The following is a 22,076-nucleotide window of genomic DNA, read 5'->3' on the forward strand; positions in this document are numbered from 1 at the left end:
AGATGTACGAAGGAACGGTATACGAGACAGATAAACAGTATGGAGTTAATGATCGGCTCGTGCAGACTTTGTATGATAACAATCATGAAGTCATTAACGGTGGCAACAGGTTTGCATTTTTCCCCGTCGCGCTCGGTAATTGATTGAAACGGAAAGAAAATACCGGGAGCCGTGTCCGTGTTGTTAACTATTAACCGCGTCATTAGTCATAAATAATATAATCGTGATTTGCATCGTTATGAATGATAATTCGCAGCCGGCTCGGTCAAGTACCTACACTCATTTAAAATCGCGGATAAAAAGTCACCGCAAAGGAAAACCTCGTAAACGCGAATCGTTAAGCTGATTTGGTGGAGATGGCAATTTCTTGATAATTGGTTTGATATATAAAAATTTAGAAGAACAGAGACGTTGAAAAAGTTGAGAAACGGGACTAATGAAAGAATCGTTTTCTTCCCTCTAAGGAAATAGAGTAATTTGCAATTTCGATGTGCTAAAATTGCATCGGTGAATAAAGATTAAAAAAAGGAACAGTGAAAAAGTTTAGAATATTCTTTCTTTTAAAGTCTGTAATTTGCAATTTTTATGAATAATTTCGAGATTTTATCGGCGAATAAAAATAAAGATGAATAGAAACGCCAGAAAGTTTGGAAATAAAATATCATTTTCGTTTAGCTAGACATGTAATTAGCAATTTATCTCTCTCTTTTTGTATTTATAGGATGTATCAGAGGTTGGATGAATGCGATAAAAACAAGATTTGCAAATTACAGTACTTAAAAAGGATGAAATGTCGATTATCCGAACTAATAAAGTGACGAGTCCATTTGAATAAGCCATTCTCGCGCAATTGATCTGGAAAAATCTAGTTAACCAGTTTTGGTACGATTTTCAAATACGGATGTTTGTATTACCTGAATTTATTACGTTTTATTATCCTCTATATTATATAGACTATATCATATTATATTTGTATATATATATGATATATTATATAACAAATTCTATAGTAATTCTTTATATACTATATATATATATAGTTTTTAATAAATACGTTATTAATCGCCTATATTTTTGTGATTAACATTCTAACAATAATCGACGATCTACTCTTTTAAAAAGTAGAATTGTTGGAACAAAGAAAATGACGGTGTATCGTTTCGTCGAATGGAATAGAGTAAAACAAAAGTGTAGGATGTATGGTAGTTAACATCCTTTTTTTTTTTTTTTAGACCAAAGTGTAGTTTTGTAACCGGTCGGAGGTCGAACGAAATTTTTGCGAACGAAAGTGCTGGTTATTTTCTTTTTTTCTTTTTTTGCCGCTGGTGCAACAGGTAGTTCGTGATTGGTTGGAAGTAGAGAAAACATGTTGGGAATCGAAGGATAGGCTGCTGTAAATAATGAAATTGTTCGCATGAAAAAGCGGTCGATGGTCGGATAGAAGGTTCTCTTTCCCATGCAGATTGTTTGTTGGTAAAAATCGCCAACGATTTTTTTCCTTTTCTCTCTCTTTTTTTTGTGCGAGTGTTAAGTTGGCGATTATTAATTCTAAAATAAACGGCAATCTGTTTAATTGGGACTGGTAATCTCATTTGGGAAGAAGATATCGATAAACTAAGCGAATGGATGATACCGCTAATAGGAATTTCAAAGTCGATCGCATCTTCTTTGCTTATCTTAAGTGTCGCATGTAATTGATTCTTAATTTACTTGAAAGAGAACCGACAAATTTATGAGGATCTCGCGTCGACTTCGATGCCACTTGTATCATAGAACGATAAATTAGACGATATAATGATATAACTTCGATTTGTGCAAACATTACTATAATAGGATATAACGCGATGAGTAACTGAAAGCAGTTAGCTAATTGCGTGATTAAGTAGTGGGTTTCATTTAAAAAAGATTAAAATTAATTCCTTCGGAGGCGTGCGCTATTTACTCAAACGTTATTTTTTCTAGTTTACACCATAGTTGTCCAGTGTTTTTTTAGTACACGTTCAAAACGTATGTAAGATCTATGTACAATATATTGGAGGATTATATATTATATATTCTCCATATTCATATATACAATATATATGTAATATACACAATGTGTACGATATATACATACAATATATTGCTAGATATATATATATATATATATATATTGTTCACCATATTTGTTCAAGGTTGAACCTCCATCTCGAAGATCACGGTAGAATCTTAGCAAAATTAACATTATTCATGATCAACTAAAGAATCTATCAACTCGAATATATCATCGTACTCTGTTCAACAATGGCAAAAGAAGCTGAAGAAAGTCAAAGTTACTAGACAACGTTCTGCTTTGTTAAAGAATCCACAGCTTAGAAAAGAAGATTTTACAATAATCGTGGCAATTGAGACACGATCGGCGACACGAGACTCAGAGATTCAAGAATCAACGAGATCAAGGGATAAAGAATGAAAGACAGCCGCTTAAAGTTGGCGAGGGTGGATCGGCTGACAGTTTCCAACCCCCGTTCAAACTACTGGTTACTTTTTCCAGCCCCTGTTCTCGTGCCCTCTGGCTGTTCTGTCGCAAGAAGTTTGAAAGTTGCCGGAAGGTAGATTCGTTTCTCTCTTCTCTTTTCCTTTCTTCCTTTGGAAGGAAATCGCGAGCGGCTCGCGAACGCTTCTTCGCAATTCTTTCAACATATACGCAGCACCTTAAAAATAGAGCTGACGCGTTCGACGTTCGAGGGTCAATAGAGCAATCTCTGTTCCAGCCAATTGCCCTTCTCTCGTATCGATCGCGTCGATCGCGATGGAAACCACGTCTTCGATTCTCCCCTTCGATTCTTTGAGAAAGCAACCTCGGAACGCGAACATCGTTCGATATTTATCCGATACAAACTTCTGATATTTATAACATTGGCGATTCTTCTGAGATTTGTATTTTTGCCACACGATATCGCGCATTATATAATTATTAGTTCATTGTGTTACTTAAGTTAATAATTAACGATCAAATACACGATTTGCGATGAAACGAGGTTGCAAAAATTATTACGATTCGTTAGAGAAGCAGTTTTAATATAACGGAGATTATATTCTCTCATATCTAGTAGTAGATATTATCATCAAATTATTAAATTCATTGATATTATGAAATTCAATTGTCCTTAATAAATGTTACAGTAAATTTCAATCAGCTCTGATTAATTTTCAGGTCTCGCTGGCTCCATTTTCAAACCTAAATGTATATTATTATCTAGTACTTTAAACCTGAAGTTCAGTTTTATTTGAACACCGAGATAGATTCAGTGATTGTTAAAATTAGGTCATAATAAAAATTTAATTTTACGTTCTTCGATGATCAAACGGAGGTCACCAGCGAATAAACGTTCGACGCAGGATATTTTTCCATGGAGGGTTTACGCTCGTCGAACGAGAGCGAAAAGCGATACGTTGCTGTTATTTTTGCGATAGTATTAATTCGGTCGTAATTAAACGCTAATAATATTTTAATTAAACAATCGGGGGAATTGTAAATGTGCATTATCAAACCGGCACTCACGATCGCATATTGTTGTCGATTCACGGCGGCTAGAGCGGAAGATAAAGTTTATCGTCCCGTGCATTACAGTTATTTAACAGTTGCCGCGATAAAATAAATAATTTTCGGGGTTCCCTCGGCATTTTAATCTCATGCAGCTCCACTTTCACCATCGGATCATTACCAGGCAATTATCGAAACGACCAGAATTAATTCTCGGTATTTTCTACATACGAATCTACAAAAACAGCTGATGGGGAAAAAGAGCGTGGTATTTCTTTGACGTTAAGAAGATTATAAACGAAACGAAGAATAAAGTAGTACGTGTATTTGAGCCAAATTTAAGCCTGACGATGAAAGAAACTGGAGGGAAATTGGAACACTGAGAACAGAAATATATATGTTACCATGATATTAATCGAATAGGAATAAATTAAGAAAGAAGTTGGAATTGTAATTGGAAGAACCTTTAAGAAAAGTAGTTTATTCTGCTACCTGCAGTATCTATATCTAGTAATGAAATTCACCTAACTCTTCAGAGCTTATACCAGGAATAGTAACATTTTTTCCAGTACATCATTCTAGTCCAATTCGTTCAATGAAACCAAAAGAGGTTGTAAGAGAATTATAGCATTTCTAGCTACGTATCCATTGATTTAATCAATTAATCCCATTAAAGGTCAACAGATACGGAATAGATACAGAACACGCTTCTATCCTAAAATTTAATACATACAATTTTTTGTGATATCTCCTTTAATTCAATCACATTCGATCCGTCCTAGTTTCAAAAATTTATTATGGCATACGAAGTGGACTATGTCGATCTAAAGGCTGTTTCTCCAAGAAGAAATGCTATATGTATAAATTAAAAATTGAAACTAACAATATAATATAATTCCCGATGAATTTATCTAAAAATTTCCGATACGAAGTTAATTGAACTGCGCTAAAAATATGTACGCACCACGATATTCAATACTAAGAAGAAAAATCTTGTTTCAGGTTTAGGCTTAGGCCCACATACGCCCGAAGAAGCAGCTGTCCTGGCGGCCGCGGCGGCAGCGTTGCACCACCATCATCAGGGTGGTCCTGGTGGGCCTGCGATGAGGCCACTCAGGCCTCCCCTACCCCCGGGGATGTTGCACACCTCGCCACACCCTCTGGCACCGCATCACCCCCTCGCAGGGCCTCACCATCCCCTCGTACCTCCTCATCATCCTGAGGAAGACGGTGTCGTGGATGATCCTAAGGTAACCCTCGAGGGCAAGGAACTCTGGGAAAAATTCCATAAACTCGGCACGGAAATGGTCATCACCAAAAGCGGCCGGTAAGTGTTCATTTTGTTGGATCAAATGGAAACCTCGAATGAGCGTCTAAAGAACATTTAATTCGTTTTTAGAAGAAGCGGTGATTCGTATGTTACACTGTTGCATAAATTTCGAACCTAACGCGCTTCGCGTGTTCCACATTACGTCACTTTGCAACGAAATATCTGCAACGGTGTATATCTGAGACGATCGACTGTAGGACCATGTTTTATCGTTAAATCAACTTTGATGAAAATGTGCTCTATATTCTTATTTGAGGTTTCTATCCAATTATAGTATGTATTTCTTTGATTCACTCGATTACTTGATGTTCCGAATGACAATAGGCGGTAGTTATTCATTAACGATTGAACTCTTTGAATCATCGATTTGGTTGTTGTAATCAACGAATAGAGGGAGCGTGTTCCTGCGTTTGTTAGCTGTGAAAATGTGAGCCAGTGTGTGTTTTTAGAAATTCTAATATTTTAAATTTGCCAAGCAAAATTCAATCTCTATACCTGGTAGAAAGATAGAAGACATTACAAATTTTACGACATTATATTTATAGAGTACATATAAGAAACATGATAAGCGAGATTTCCCATTTTTCGCAGAATAGCAGTTTTAAAGTACAGTTCTCTGTCAATCGTTCTTTTAATTGATTTTAAAACTAAACACGTACTTTTCCACTTTCCTCGTAATTTACAAAATATCAAGTTTCTTTGGCAAGTCCAATGGACAAAACTATACTTATCGCACTTTTTTCCGCGATTCGACTTAATTTGGACGATGTGTCGCGATTTTGTTGAGCCAGACTTACCGATCGCTGTCCCTCGTGACGGAAGGTAGCTGCGTAAGGCAAGAGTCGTGAGAAAAATGACGGATTGCCAGGCGAAACACGAGAAGTCGCCACGAGAAACCGCAGAAAATCGCGTTGATCGGCTCTTGGCCTGTTTCGTTCGCAAATTCGCAAACAGAGCAGCTATTTTTCTTTGCCTGCCAAAGATGCGCATCTTCGAAGAAGATTCAATCCCAACTTGAACGATTAATTCATAAACTATTGAATCGCGATAAGACAAATTTTCATTAATTGCGTATATTTTGTAAAATTAATTGATTTACATCAGTGGAGTAAGGGCGAGATTCTCCCGCTATCTTCGAAGCTTTTCCAAACAAGAAATTTCCATCTAAATCAAACCATTAATTCGTAAAGCATCGAAGAGTTCAACTTCTATCGCAGAGTTTCTATGCCAATTAGAAAAATGAAAAATTAGAAAAAACTTTTACCATCGCAATGTTAAAAAATGCGATTTAGCTAGGCAACTATTTCAGCTATTGCGTACTATACCAAGTACTTTACTTTGGATATTTTATACGTCTTTGCATATTATACGCGCTTTGCGTATTTTTACATCAGCAAATTCTCTGTACGTGTACGGAACATCGCGGTCCGCTTATAATTCATAAATAAAATGCGGATTGTTACGCAAATTGATATTTTCATATACGCGATTAAGTTATATTTGTATTTTATTTATTCTATCACGCTTATTACGCTTATCATTATATTATAATTCTTATATTTACCAATGGAAATTTATTTCAATATTCTTGTTACCAAAGATTTTGCTACTCAATATTCTTCATTATTGTACTTACTGTTATTATTAAAGTTGTTATTATATAATTTCTATGATCTCAGAACATGGAGTCTCTTTTGTAAGATAATAATAGAGCAATAAATATACAAATATTCTACTATTACGTATTGTTTAAAGACCAGTCATTTTGACTGGCATTGGTAGACATAGCTACGTCTCAAATGCCGCTAGTTCTAGTGTTAAACAGATAGGACCTGAAGAGAGAGATTTCTTTCGTCTACTTTGAATTTTATGCTTCTTCCCTCACATCACCTCGTTAAGTGTCGCATAAACGTATCGAAATCCTACTAATAATTCATTTACTATCGAAACCTTCATCTAGGCTAGAGTAGAGCGTAAAATGTAGCTCGTCTCGATCTACCAATCACACGATTTGCTCGGACTATACTCCGTCCTGAACCACGTTTCATCGCGTTTTAAAGATTCAAAGCCTCTATGGTCGGCGCACACTTTCCCCAGTCCTTCGACGATCGGAAATCCTTTCAAGCGCAAACTTTTACGAAGGGGAGAAATACGTAAAAGGGGTAGTTTCGAGAGCGATGGAAAACACGGGGACAGATATCTAGGCGAACTATAATAGTTCGGGAAAGAACCATACGTCGTACAATACGCGCGTGTGTATCTGAATCGTGATTCCAACTCACGACTATATACCATGGTCGCATTTGTTAGTTCTGTTATCGTTTCTTCTGCCTCTAACCTTTCCTCTCCCACGTCTGTAGTTTTCTTCTTTTTTCTTACGATTTCAATAATTACCGCGCTTTCGAATTTCAAATTACCCGTTTTAAGTATTCCGCGGGAGTTAAAAACAAAAGCTAAGTTAGAGGAATATTTAGGCTCGTGAATTTTTAGGTGGATTGGTTCCGGGCTAGTTAACGCTCTAGAAAACTGTAGTTCTACCAACTGGTTCTACGATACATTGCGTAGATTCATAACTGTGCAGTTATGTAACTAATAAACGCGTACGAATTAATAGATTCAATTTCACGTATTTCTTGAGTAATCTCTTTCTCCTTAATCTCTAATTTCTTGAATAATACTATATAATATATAATACATTAATTGTATATGTAAATATCATAAACATAGTCGCTATATAATGGCTCATATTATTCGTATGATGATTCATTCTACGTGATATGAATTTTATATTTCGTAGAGGTTGTTTACGCAAGATTTTCAAACATTTGAATATTCCAACTTTGACGAAGCTTCAAGAACTTCGACAAACGTATTCTCCAATCTTCAAAGACGCTCATCGAGCCTCCTTTGCGTTTTTGGAAATTTCTTCTAATCGACATTCCTAGAATTTTAAGTACTCGAATTACAGAAATTTCGCAGAATTTCCCAAACGCTTGGATGCTCCGGGTCTCCAAGATTCAAAAAGGAACCTTGCCAATTCTAGTCTCCACTTTTCCAACCTCCGAACTAGTTTACCAAATATTACAGTTTCTTCTTCCAACGTAGAGTTTGTAAAGAACCTCCTGCATGAAACTTCACACCAAAAACACTAAGATCCTCCTATCCTCTGAACGTCAAGCCCATTCTTCTAACCGCTATTTCTCGATAAATTTTCAAAGATTCCTGCCACAGGAACATTACAAGATTTCCAGACACTCGGACCCTCAATTTTAATTTTCCCAATGTTCCAACCGAACTAATTTACCAATTCGAACTTATCCTGCGAACAACTTTCTGCTGCGACGTAAATTTCGCGTTTTGTAGAATATCTTGCACGAAACTCTATACCGAGAGCACGAGGATGTCGCTATCCCCTAAACTTCCAATCCATTCACCGACCTCATGTCCCCGGAACGACCATGTCCGCTGATCGCTCGCTCCAGAAATTTCCAAGGACTCTCACAACCGAACTAAGTTCACCTCCCGTGTCCGGATGCCGAACACGAGTCTCTCTCTCTCTCTCTTTCTCTCTATGCAGAGCGTAGTCTTGAATGGCGAACAATTTGTGGCTTTGGTGGGCCAATTTCGCCAGTTCGATACCCGGAGGAGAGAACGCCGAGTCCTATAGCTGTAGCGAATGGGCAGCTTCGTTTTTCGCGGACGGGCCCGGGTAATATCTCGTTTAGAAAGATTACAGGTTCGGTGAACAGGCTGCCAATGTATAAAACAAACATCGTTAAGCGAGCCCTATACTTATGGAGGGGGGGAGAGGCCCAGAGTTCTCTGGGCCCTGCAGCACCCTGGGCATTATGCCGCTTCACTGTGTTTCTTTTCCTCTCTCTCTCTCTCTCTCTCTCTCTCTTTTTCTTTTTCGTCGTCCTTCTCGCGCCTATTTCCTCGTCAAGTTGTACGGTGCGTGTGGTTGGCCACTGGTACAGGTCAGGAACGAACGTGGTGGAAAGAGGAGGGGTGAAGAGGGACCAAGGGGAGAAAGAGGCGCGCGTGTATTGAGACGTAGACCACCGGACGCAGATTGGGCCAGCCGCAATTTCCGCGCGTGTAATTATCCGTGATCGTCGTGCAGCGTCGTCCACCTCGTCTTCAGCCTCTTTCTGCCCTTAACTCGATGCTTATTATTTAGCAAAAGAGATTGATTTAGAGCGCAGACTGCCTGTCCGATTATCCTAGGCAATAACTAGGGGATGTTCCGAGGATTCGTCTAGGATTCTTGGAACGTAGAGCGGCGGACGTCAGGTGGCGAGGATGTTGATGGATTTCTCGGATGGTTCGCTGGAAATCAGGCGAGAGGGTAATTCGGAGGACGATTATTTTTGCCCGTCTTTTTGGGGCGATCCTTTTAGCAGGTAATTTTGGAAATGTCGCGTGAACTGTTTTTCTATGAACTTTATTATCCGCTCGAAAGCGATCTGGGAAATAGTTCGTCGTAAAATTGAACTTCAACGAAGTGTTAGTTTCTCTTGCAGATCTTCATACGCGACACTGTCTTAAGAGATGGCTTCAAACATTCTCAATGCGTGGTAGAAATGTTTGCTACATCGTCGATGACGGTAAGGTGACATTTATCCCGTTTCACGGTTCGAAGTTGATTTGAATAATTCGTTGTGAAAGTAAGTTCAAGCGAAGCCATATTGTAGACCAAAAAATCTCCGTGCAAAGTGTTTATAGCAAACTTCTATATGTCCTCCTCAGAGAAATCGAAAAAGTTTCTTAAATGACAATTTCCATCGAACGATAAACTGATACATACGATTATAGATATTTTAAGATCTTCAGGCTCGAAGAGACGAATTTTCTGATAAAAGCAATCGAATGTGAGTCGGACCATATGGTAAATTAAAATTAATTTCAAATAGAAAATTCTGTTTATACTGTCGGCTTTGTACTTGGAACTTTTCACATATAAATTACACATATATATATATAATAATAATTTCCTTGTCGATTTGCACCTTGGTTCTGACACCGAGGACCTATGTTTCCGTGCACGCTGGCGAACCGTACAGCGATCTTATCTTTCTCGGTTATTTCTTGGAAAGCTCACAACGTTCTCGCGTCTTGCATTAAACATCGCGATAACAAAGTTATGTCCTGGAAGACGGTGCCTGATTCCAAAGTAGTGCAGCGTTCACGCGATCGGTAGCACGTCGGTGTCTTGCAACGTTAATGAAATTCAGCGTAATTAAGCGGCCGTACAGACGTTCGACGTTTCAGCGCAGCTATCGTTCCGAGAAAATCAACTGGTTAATGGTTCCTACTCGCGTTAAATTTCTGAAGAAACGCCTAATTACAGCTTTGGTCGCGTGTAACAAGCGGAAGTATAACGTGGAAATTGGAGGCAGCGTATTGGACGGAGGAAAGTGGAGAAGTGGCCGGTTAAACGAGTCAATTAGACAGTGTCTAAGCATACGTTGAAGAGAACGGGGGCCTCTGGCCGTGACTAAAGAGAACTTTCTGACGATTTGATGCGGTTAGCAGCGGGCTCGCCTGTTCGCAGTCCGTTGAGATCGTTTAGCGGCTGCTTTATGGAACTTAATTTCACTGATTTTTAAATCAAATAAAGCACCGGCGGCAAGCACGCGAGCCAACAAACCATAAAGCTGTCCACGGATTCGCTCAGTGTCTTACGTAATAGAATCGCGAGCCGAAACTTTGCTGGCATTTCTCCTGTCTCGCGTTTAAATTCTTCCTTTTTCATTCATCGCTGAGATTCCCCTACTTTCTTCTTCGTTTTCGTTCGAACATTTTCTCCAATATCATCTTCGCGCACACGGGTCTACTTTCGAATTAGCCTCTTTTCGACGATAATAATTAATTTTTAGATATTTTGGAAACTCAGTTACGGTAGAAATAGACAGTAGAAAGGTTAAGTTCGAGCGTACATCAACAGATGATATCGCTAAATATCTTAATAATTGCGTCAAGAGCAGAAATTTTCGTGACCTTTTTGCCGTCTCTCCTATGCATTCTCTCGTATTTTAGTTGTTTGCAAACGTGTTGCGACCTTTTCTTCGCTTCGACCGAAAATAATCTTCCTCCTTCTTCGTCCTTCGTGAACGAGAAACCGAAATCCCACTTTTCAACTGTTTTCCCTTGCACACCCTACACATACGACATAATTACGCAACATTTACATAAGTATAGGTCAATTTTACTATAATGTTACTACTCGTAGTAAAATGTAATTTCATAGTCGTTATTGAGCATAATTATAGTTATAAAATACGCTATCGTTCAAAAGTAGCAGAGAACCTGCTCAATTTTCACCACGTTTAAGAGCCAACGTTACTGTGACAATCTACTCACGACAATCGCATAATACGACGAATATCTCGTTTAAAAAGTCCAAGTATACTGATGAAAAAATATTAAAGACATCAGGATATTCGTCCAATTTTCTACAAGAATTTTCTACGGATAACGATCATCTTTCTTTATTCGAGCCGGTAAATTATTTTCAATTAATTTATCGTGCATGTCATTTAATCAAAGATTGCGCGTTTCGCTGGTGTATCGATTCGACGTACAGAACGACACGAAAGTAACAAATGGAACGAAGAGACGGAAAAAAAGATATGGCAGTGGAACGAACAGGAACGCCGGTATCTTCACACGATCGTTTTCCCCTTCCCTCGATAACTGTCCACTTCCTGTCGCTGCAAAGAAGCCGCGTTCGTCAGAGATAACGGTGACGAGCGACATTAACGATAAGTACAAGTTCAAACGTCAAAATGGACATGTATATTTCATCATGCGATAGCCGGTGTCCGATCGCGACAAGGGACGCGATGTCGCATTTCGTTGCGTAACCGTGAAATTACTGTACCCTGTTCAGCAGATAATGCACGATAATTTCGTGCCTTAACGCGACACCTGTCTGCACGTCCTCGGTGAGAGACACATTATGTCCGATCGCTTGAAAAAATCTACTTGAACTTCGAGACGAATTCGCAGGGAGGAAGAAATAGTCGAGGAAAATTACGAGACGTCGATCGAAGAAGGAAAATTGCACGGAATTTTGATTAAACTTCTGTATAAACATAAAAGTATACGATGTTATATCTCGGAAGAATATAAAACACTGGGTAATTTTTAGTCGAAAAATAAATACAAAGGGAAATTATAAAATTCTGATCAAACTTTACCAGACAAAGATATCTTCTTATATCTTGTACATATATTGGATTGTCCGTGTGCGAAACAAATTTGTACTGTATTCATATTGATAAAGCATAGTAACAAATGTTGACCGAACAAAGGCCTGGAACTTGTGGTATAATGTTATTAGTGTCAACGTGAATTAAGAGGTCGTATGAAGAAAAATACAGGCGACTTAATCACGGTACTTGCGAACCACCACTATAATCAGTCTCGTTACTATTAGACCACGTTGAACGTAGTATTCACCCTCCGTTTAAACTATCAGTAACTTCGTGTGCCGTATTTTTTCACAGAACACGTTCTCGTTGACGCCCGATCAACGACAAATCTTTAAAAATTCCACTCCTTTGGACACGAAGGTTCGCGAACGATTCTTATCTGATAGAAAATTTCTTCATTTCTTTTCGTTAGGAGGTAAGAATTTCCGTCTTCGCTAGCAAGTACTCGGCCCTGGGCAGAGTAATCGAGCGGCAATAAGAAGCACAGAAATTCGTGAACGATATTTCGCGTTTTATCGCGATTTTCTCGCGAGGAACGGCCGAAACAAAAGCGATTTCCGTCACGCGTTCGCGTGTGTATCGGTGAAGCGATCGGTGGCGATTTATTCTTTGCCATCGGGTCGTGGTAGAAAAAAAGGTCGGTATCGAAGAGGAACGTTGAAATAATCTAATCGCCGGCTCCTGGCTCGCGTAACAATCCTATCTGTATCAGGATCGCGAGGAATCGCGTGTCACACTTTCGATTTTGTCCCCTGTATCCGTTATCGCGATCGTCGATTATCATTTTTCCTTTTCGTTCCAAATTCTAGCGATTCTTAGTTGCCTTGGTTGCCATCTCGACCATTTGCTAGTTTCCCTCTTTCTTCAGAAAGTTGTGTACGAATCTTTTGTCGTTCTTTTATCTTATATTCTCTAAAAATCATCGTTTCTTCTATTCTTCTTCGGAGCTCGTCTCGCGGACCGCCTCTATGAAATACAGCAGCGCGCAAAAGAAAGTTTAAATGTAAACGTTATAAAATCGAATTATGTTTGACGAGAGCGGTGAATAAATGTAACGTATAGACCGCGGGTTTTTATGTAAATTCAAAGTCTTTATGAATGTAATGAAGAGAACGGAAGCTAGGTGGGAAATTGTTTTATCGTGCATTGAATATTATACGTATAATTGAGTATTATAACCACTACTGTATCCTGCATATTTTATACAATACGTTATTTTATGTACAGAGTGTGATCGTATTTGAACACAGTCAATTCCAGGTCAAATAGGAGAAAATAATTGGTAGCATATTATCCTAAATATAAAAGTAGGTAAAATATGTGGAATAAATTTCTTTCGCGAAACGTTACGTTTCCCAGAGAAGTAAATTTGACAATTTATCATACGTGTGTACTGGACCGATTATTAACTGTTGAAGTAATTACTTGAAGAAAAATTCTACATCTTCATTTATGTATATCCGTGACCTGGAGACCGCTATTGCGCAGAAAATAGAATTTAGTGAAACAGAAATATTCTAAATAAGGAGAGGTCCATATTTTGATAGAACAAAATGGATCATACGTAATTCGATAAAATAACATAAAACGGAAAATGTTGTGCATCAATTATTTCCTTCCATAAAACGGAAGAAACTTTTCCGGTGACCTATATACTTTGTACCTACGAAACCGTTGGAAAGTTTCCTTGTCGAGTGCCGCTACATTATCATAAAAATATTATCTTATTATTATTATTATGTATTATTTTCGCGGATTGCTCCAATTCCACGTATTCTTCCACTTTGCGTAAAAGTCGATAGTTCAACGATACATACTCGTTGAAGACGCAATGCAAAACTTACTAATACGTGTACATACAGAAATAAATTAGCAATTTTAAAAACTTACATTTGTCCGTGTTCCCTCGTGTCTTCTTACTCTGCTTCGCCCTTTACCTGTGGCATCAATCCGCGATCGCTGTCTCTCTTGCTCCCTCCATATTTTGAACATCGTACCGTCTCTTCCTCTCTCTCTCTCTCTCTCTCGTACCCCACCATGCCGTCTTGTATACAACAACGCATATATACACGCGTACACACATACACGCAGCGTGTATTCGACTTTGCCTCTGGTGGCGCATGTGCGCGAGCTCTCAGTTTCTCTTTTGGCCGCGAAGGGGATGCTTTCTCCTTCGTGGTCGTGCTCGTGTCGCGTTCAACCCTGGCGTTCGGGGGTTGGTAATTAGCCGTAGCGGCCTGAGCGCGCCTGAAAATGCGCTCTGCGATTGTGGTGGAAGTGTCAGAGAGTGGTATCGCAGGCGGCCGTGTATCGACGTTTCCGCGGCGAGAAGAAAACGAAAGCGGCCGGGAAAGGCGCGGGGGCGCCCTTTCAGCGCCACCCCTCCAGCACCCCATCCTTTCGTCTTTTTCACCGGGTTTTCGTGCTCCCGCTACACCCTCCCGCGCTTGGACGATTCCCACGTGGCGTCGACCTCGGGACAGCGAGCTGTCCTTCGAATTCGCGCGAACCAGGTGGAACCGTTGCGGTGAGCTTTGTTTCTGTTGTTTCGTTCGAAGATTTATTACCTTGGCAACTAAGTGATTGCGGATTTTGTCATTAGGTGGCATTGACAAAATCCGCAATCACTTAGTTGCCAACGTACAGCGGCTACGAGAGAAATATTTACACACGCTACGATGTTTTCTTTTTTTTTTTAATACTGTTTATTGGCCAGATAATAGGTATTACATGTGTATGATATTCACAATAAACGGTGAATTGTTGTTGAGGGATGTTTTAGGCAAAAGTACCGATACGTGACGGAACGACGTAGCCATACAATGTTTGTGTGTCGCGGTTACATTTTTTTTTTTTTTTTTTTTTTGGTGTTGCATTTATGAATTAGATCTAAGCCGCTGTAGAGCGGTGCTTATATATGATATTGTTTATTTTTCTTCTTATTTCTGACCTGAAAACCTGGTCGTAAAAACAGGTCAGTTCGGTAGTCTACGGTATTTTTCGGTAGTCTACGGTATTTTCGGTAGTCTACGGTATTTACACGCTACGATGGAACTCGGTTTATTTGAGCTCGTCGCAGGGCAAATAGTTTATACAGTAATAGTTTAATATTAATCGATATCGATACAGTTTTATACGATAGGAGCTAGTCGATTTCAGATAAGCGAATTCGAATAGCGAAAGTTCGGTTAATCGAACGTTAACTAAAATTTCGTTCCAATAAATAGAGTTCCACGGTGTGTTTATTGTAGCGTTTGTATAGTAGTTTAATTAGGCGCAACTGTAGCAAATGTTCAGTGGTATTTTCGCACGATTATAAAATTTGGCACAATGGAAAGAAAATATACAAGCTGGTCGAGAAACGATTCATTGAAAGATAGCGGTGTGTAGAAATACTTTTTGTAGCCATCGTATATTTGTTGACATTGACGCATATGGTGCGTCCATTCCAGTATTCAAACGCAAACGTATCTCTGTATTTATCGAGGGAATTGTTTAAATATCGCGTTGCTTGTTCGTAGTTTTTGTATCAAACAGAGAAAGTTTATTAGAAACGATAGACGCTGTAAGACTTTTGCATGAGGAGATACGTGCAATGTGCGAATGAAGCTCTATCTTTGGAAAATAAATCCTACTGTTATTTATAGAACTAAATGACGTTAATAGTTTGTGGAAGATTTAAAAGAAATAGATCGGTGGTTATTGCAGGACCGTGATATATTAATGACGTTTATCGTAAGATATTAATGACAGTAATTGCGAGATACGTAGGATAATTTATGCAATCTTAAGTTAATTAAACCTCGGAACGGTAATAACGTCGACAGGCGTGTAAGGAAAGTCGACACTGTTTACGAATGACGTCTCGATAGCTCGCACTTTGTTGACATTGCTTGTAAACTTACAAGTGTTCTAAACGCTTGCCTATTTTAATAACACGCCGTTCGTTGTTACTTCTAATACATCGTGTTCGTATTAACATTTTTGATAGCTAGACGCGGCACACGTTTATGTAACCACCTCGTACATCGGAAGGGTTAACATCTACTAAAACGGAAATTAGGTGAAGTTAAGCTTCAATGCGTTGAAATTGAATCTTGAACTTTTCTCAGAATTATCGGACACGTGGTATTGTACGAGTAGATATACCGATCCCTATGAAACATAAACAAAAAGAACGTCTCGTACGTAGGCTATCTCGTACACTCGCCAAATATATTGCAACGAATAGCAACTTTGTATATTCTATGTTATACCTTTGTAGGTCACGTACATTTGTTTCATACATTTCTGTACTTTTAACTTTTGGTAGATGTAAACACCCATAGTTTGGTAACAAAAGAACGAAGGAATCGTTGTGTACTTTAGGTTCACCGAGAAATGATACGAAACACGAGAAAGCGACATAAATAATGCTGTGGTAATTATTTAAGCCAACGATTAGGCTATTCCAATTTTTCTCCTTTATTGCTTCATTTTCTTCGTCGTATTTTTCAACATTTCATTTCCGTTCTGCATTTTTTATTATTCCTTATCCTATGTGGTCCTCTTCCTTTTTCTACGAAATTGTTACAATTTAATAGAAATCAAACGTTTTCTAACGTATCAAATATTACAACGCTTGCGCGATTTCATCCCCTTGCAGGGGGTGCTCAGTTGCGCGGCATTGTCCGCGCGGCTCCGCCCAATTTTCCTCCCTTCTCTGCCAAATATTCGCGTTTTATCGGCGCGAAACCGTTCGTCGCTTTCGAGTTTATCTCGATCGCGTCGCTCGCGTGACACTTTTCTCGTTATAACACACCGCGGAATATCACACTGGCGGCGTAGTTTTCTTCAGGGAACACGACGTGTCGGTTTTTGTTGATTTTCCGTGTTGTTATAATACTCGCTGGTTAAAGGAAAAAGAAAGTACTTTGATACGATACGATACGAATTTGTTAAGATATTTGATAGTAAGTGTTAGAAGTTAGATCAAGATATTTAGTAAAAATAAATATTTCCGAAATGTTTAGGAGAGTCATAAAGATACGCATGAAATTCGGTAATTAAACGAATAAAAATTGCCAATTTATGATTAATTAATAGCGTATCACAGATGACCGTAATAATTTATCTTGAAATTTTCAAATTTAGTGTATTTAACCTAATATTCGTTGGATGGTGGAAAAAATATATCGCCACTTATTGTACTTGTCTATATTCTGCGTAAGAACACAGATACAGGTGTCGTTCCTTGCCCTGAATTTGTAAAAAATTACAATACGCAGATGGGTGGGGTTTGACCATTTTCATCAACTTTGTTCCACCTATAACGTTTCGTGGAAATTGCGCAAATGGATAAAAATATTTCATTATTGCATCGATGCCTGTATTGCAAACAGTCGCATACTGTACAAATTGACATTGAAACAATGCAGTCGCGACACAAAGCCGCTAACTCACCTGAAATTTCCATCAATATCGGCCACACAGCCGATTGGGGACATCGTACTATGACAAACGAAAGAAACGTCCAGCGTCGCAAACTGACGGAGTAACAAAGAGAAGAATCGTTCCAACGGACGGCCAACAATCCCAAATGCAACGAAACTAACAAACGTGGGAAATCATCTTCCAGAGGAAGAACCTACTTTTCCAAGATACGCAAATTGTAGTAGCAACATCAAAGAAACAAAAGCTGTTCAGAATACACTACGCGCTCAAGGAATCTGACTCTCTGTTCGCAATGCTTCGTACCATTTGGCAAACCTCGAATGTAAAATTCAATGTTCATTTATCGATATTTTGACCATCCTGCATAAAGTAACGTGAAACGTGCCTTACTAGTAGTTTCGTTCAAATTGACCTTTTCGATGCTGATAAACTTGAAACATGCTTCGCTCAAATAAATAAACTCTATAGCCATTCTTATTATTTTTATTTGCATATGAAACGTGGTATATAAAATTACTGTGAACGTCGAAATTTAGTAAACGATCCCTGGTCGAGTACACCTACCACGCGCTGGCAGACGTACAATAAAAAGACGCAAGAAAATGTTCGAAAAATCATCGTACGATCCAAAGGAAGTGGATTTTCCAAACTGAAATTTTCTACCGGTTTCTCCAAAGTACTACCCTATAAAGGCTTAATAGTACATTCTCTGTGATAGATGTTATTAGCAATAAAACGAAATTGGATTAAAAATCGCAAAATTAAATAATCCAATTACAACTCTTCACGGTCTACGATGGCTCGATAATACCAGAATAAAACAATATCAACGAGATCACGAAGTTACGCGAAGATATTAACAATGTAAGTGTGTATTCCTTAAAGAAATCAAAACGCACGTCCAACTATACAAATGGAAATACTAAACGCGTATATGCATATAAATTCACAATGATTTTACCGTATGTATCGTGTAGAACCGTGCACGTAGACAAATATCCCGACCTTTATTTTCACTACCACGTAAATAAATGTAATTGCAATTGTACCAAGTCGTTCGCGATTTTCTATAAACGTTCGCTATAAACCTTAAATGAAAAAAAAAAAAAAAAGAAAAGGAAAGAAAAAGTAGCAGTTAAAAATTAAGACGTCGAATCTCAAGTGATTCGGATAATCCTATCTTACTATATGGTGTTGTTCTCGACGTGACGCGGTCTACAAGTGTGAACTGACACGGGAAATGAGATGCGTTCGAGTTGCTTGGAAAAACACACGTCGGACAGAGCGTGGAGGGTGTAAGCGCGCGGCGTGTAGATCGCTGGATAAACAAAAGAAACGCGCGTCGGTGTCGTAGATGCGAAGCGAGAAGGGGCGCTTTCGACGCGCGCGAGATTGATTGCTCGAGCTTTCGGTTTAGTGGCTCGTAATTAGGTCTGTCGAGTCGCTGAGTATTTCTTTATTCGCGCGCTCTACGCCTCTCTGCCTCCTCCGCGCGGAGAATAGAGCTACAGTGAAGTAAGCGACGGGGGGTGATGGTATGCGTTCCATGTGTAACTCGATGCAACCCTGTTATTAAGAATTTTTTTTTTGTTATTTCGATTTTCCTCGCGCAGCGCAAGTTTCATTTTATTTTTCTACGCGTGTCTGATTTCTGGATGAGTTGCTCGTTAATTCTTATTAATCGTTCAAATAGCATCAGAGCATGACGATGCTTGTTAGAGTTGATTTTCAACGACGTGCTGAAGGAAAGGCGTCGTAGCAGGATTTTCGTAACACAGTTGGTCGATCAGGATGTTTGCGAATTAATTTATTATAAGCGAACATTTTCTTACTTTTATCTTTCTCCGCGTCTGATTTTTCCACGAGTTTCCACTAATGAGGTGGGCAGGTCGTGATAGGTACTGAAGAAAAACTAGAATATAGTTAAGAATATATTTATTAACAAATATTCTCGATGTACACTTTGCGTAGAGCTTGCGATTACAATTAGCGGTTCTTATTAGTCGGTCGAATAATATAAGAGTATGCTGTTATGTTTCGTCGCATAGTTGTTCATTGGTAAAGTTTGTAAATCAACACTGTATCGACTGTCATTTTATAAAACTGTCGTAGAATTTGTGCAAGACGTACCATAGTTCAGAGATCTTAGAATCTTAGTTGTTGCTTGAAAGATGAGGACAAAAATGATAAACTTTATGATTCCGAAATAAGTTGAGAATAAAAGTATAAGGACTGTATAGGAAACTTCAACTTAAACACTAACGGTTTGTTAGGGTCATTCACGAGAATTGCTACTGTAATTATAAAATTCTGCCTGTGTTTTTGAACAAATTTCTTTATTACGTTTTATACTTCCAATTATATCGTTTTTATGCTAATCTATATTTACGACGTGGCTGGAGAACGATTTACGACAAGAGAGAAATATAGTGTCACGGTAATTAAGCTGATCATTAATTAATTGACATCTATCCCACACGTATCTCGACATAAAACAGAGTTACGATGTTATTACAATTTTCTCTTCGTCTAGCTGGGACGATTGGCCGACGTCGACGAGCTCGCTCTATTCCAACTTAAGAATTCTCGCTATGCCAGGCAAGAATTTTCCACTTTTTCAAAATAACTTTATCCGATATCTAAACGAAATTCTTTATTCTCGAAAGAATTTCTCGCAACGATTTTAGAATTTTCCAACTGGAACGTTCGAACGAAGGCTTGGAAAAATTTGCACAAGAACCAGTATGGAATTGCGTCGGGATCATTGCGTTGCAGCGAGAAATTAGTCGGCTACCGCACGCCAAAGATATAACGTTTCAATAAACAGTAAATAATTTAATACGCGTATCCAGTAGCTGCTAATGTTGCAATCGAGTTTCCCAGGAAAAACTGTACAGGCTGGCCGGCTATCGTAACGTGTGCAAATCATAACCGATTGCCGAGGAAAAAGAAACCGCCGCGTCATGGAATTAATGTCGATCGAGGGTATCGAATGATATTTTAGTTAAAGCGCGTGCATTCGATGCCAATTAACCGCTCGAGGCTCGCTTATTCCGCGGAGATCCGTGTTCGATTTTAATTCGATTTGCGTTTCGATTATTTCTACGATACGTAAGAGGATTATCATAAATACACGCGTGAAGAGTATAGATAATTGGTTGGGATTGCGTCACTTTTTGGAAAGTTGAGTCACCGTGAATAAATATGCGAAAAATACTAGCTGGCACGACGATCGATTAGAAACCTCAACAGATATGCTTTTAATAATAATATTACTTGAAAATAATGATTTTATCGTTAATTAAAATATTGCTTCGAAAAGAGAAACGTTCGTAAATTTATTTACATAATAATTTTCTTCCCTTTTAGATAATTTAATTTTCACGTTATCAGTGGCCGCGTAGTTTCATTATATCGTCCCATCGAATAATTTTATTTCTCTCGCGTTCTCTTTAAATATCAATGGATTCTCTTTAAATATCATTGAAACATGTCCTAAATCGATGAATGTTTTTGTTTTATCCGGCAAATCACGAATCTTGTTTATGCGGATTTGCGATGCACGCAGGAAACGTGGCTGATTCTTCGACATCAGAATTTCTTTCGAGTATCGTTTCGGACAACAAACAAAATTTGATCGATTAATCACCAACTGGAATCACCAACTTAATAACAGCAAGGTGTTTTAATATTTATGATGGAGTGTACATGTTCAGTATTAATTTAAATGCTTGAAAGGGATCAAATAAACCAGTAAATTTATAGGAATTATATTTCTACTTAAAAATTTACGTCACTGAGCTTTGCACCGAAACAGAAATTCTGTTTAATCATGGAGAAAAAACGGGTCTAAGGTAACTGCCAAGTAATCAAATTAATTAAACAAACTTGCCTAACAACGCGAGTAAGTTCACCGGAAAAATCAGCCAAAAAGTCTCTCCTTTTCTATTGTCCTAAGCACTCGCCAGAGATTATTGCGAAATCACGTTGCACTCTTAACGAGGATCTGACAATCGGCGCCGCCCACTCGCGTCAACCAGGTTCTCAGATCGGTTGGCAGATCGCGAGCGGACAGACGGCTCATCCTTCAACGCCTCGCGTCCACGCGAAACCCGCTCGGCTTCGAGGAAGGCCGGAGCTGTTGGGCTCGCGTGCGCGCGATCCCCTATCTCGTAATCGCGTGTACAGGCTTTTGTAGCCTTGAAACACGCTGCAAAGTGCCATCCCAGATAAGGACATTCGTGTTTGAATAAAACGAGGAGCCGGAGGATGAGTAGGATCGAGAGTGGGGAGGAAAAGCCAACTCTGCAGAAAGTGGAGGAATCTAAAGGCAAGTTGTCCATGGGACCATCCCTTCTTTTCCGCTTCTTTCAATTCCCAGACGAAATTATATCGTAGATTCCTCAAAAAATTTGTATTAAACTATAAAAAAAAAAAATTCTCTTGTATTTGCATGGGGCAGAAAATTATTTGTCAAAAATACGGGAGAAATAGAGTTTAACGAATAGATTAAAAATGGTAATCGAGAAAAATGGTAATCAGAACAGTGGTGTACCAGGATTATTATTGA

The 22,076-nt window shown here is 38.7% G+C and overlaps 1 protein-coding gene across 3 annotated transcripts in view; it reads left to right on the forward strand.

The window, feature by feature from the left end:
• LOC122570445 (optomotor-blind protein) overlaps positions 1–22,076 on the forward strand; it is a 168,035-nt gene that overhangs the window by 17,192 nt on the left and 128,767 nt on the right. For all 3 annotated transcript variants that reach the window (XM_043732766.1, XM_043732767.1, XM_043732768.1), the window contains exon 2: positions 4,529–4,853. In XM_043732766.1, the coding sequence (XP_043588701.1) occupies positions 4,529–4,853 (325 nt within the window). The remainder of the gene's footprint in view (positions 1–4,528; positions 4,854–22,076) is intronic.

The sequence above is a fragment of the Bombus pyrosoma genome, linkage group LG8, assembly GCF_014825855.1.
Source record: "Bombus pyrosoma isolate SC7728 linkage group LG8, ASM1482585v1, whole genome shotgun sequence".
Taxonomy (NCBI): Eukaryota; Metazoa; Arthropoda; class Insecta; order Hymenoptera; family Apidae; genus Bombus; species Bombus pyrosoma.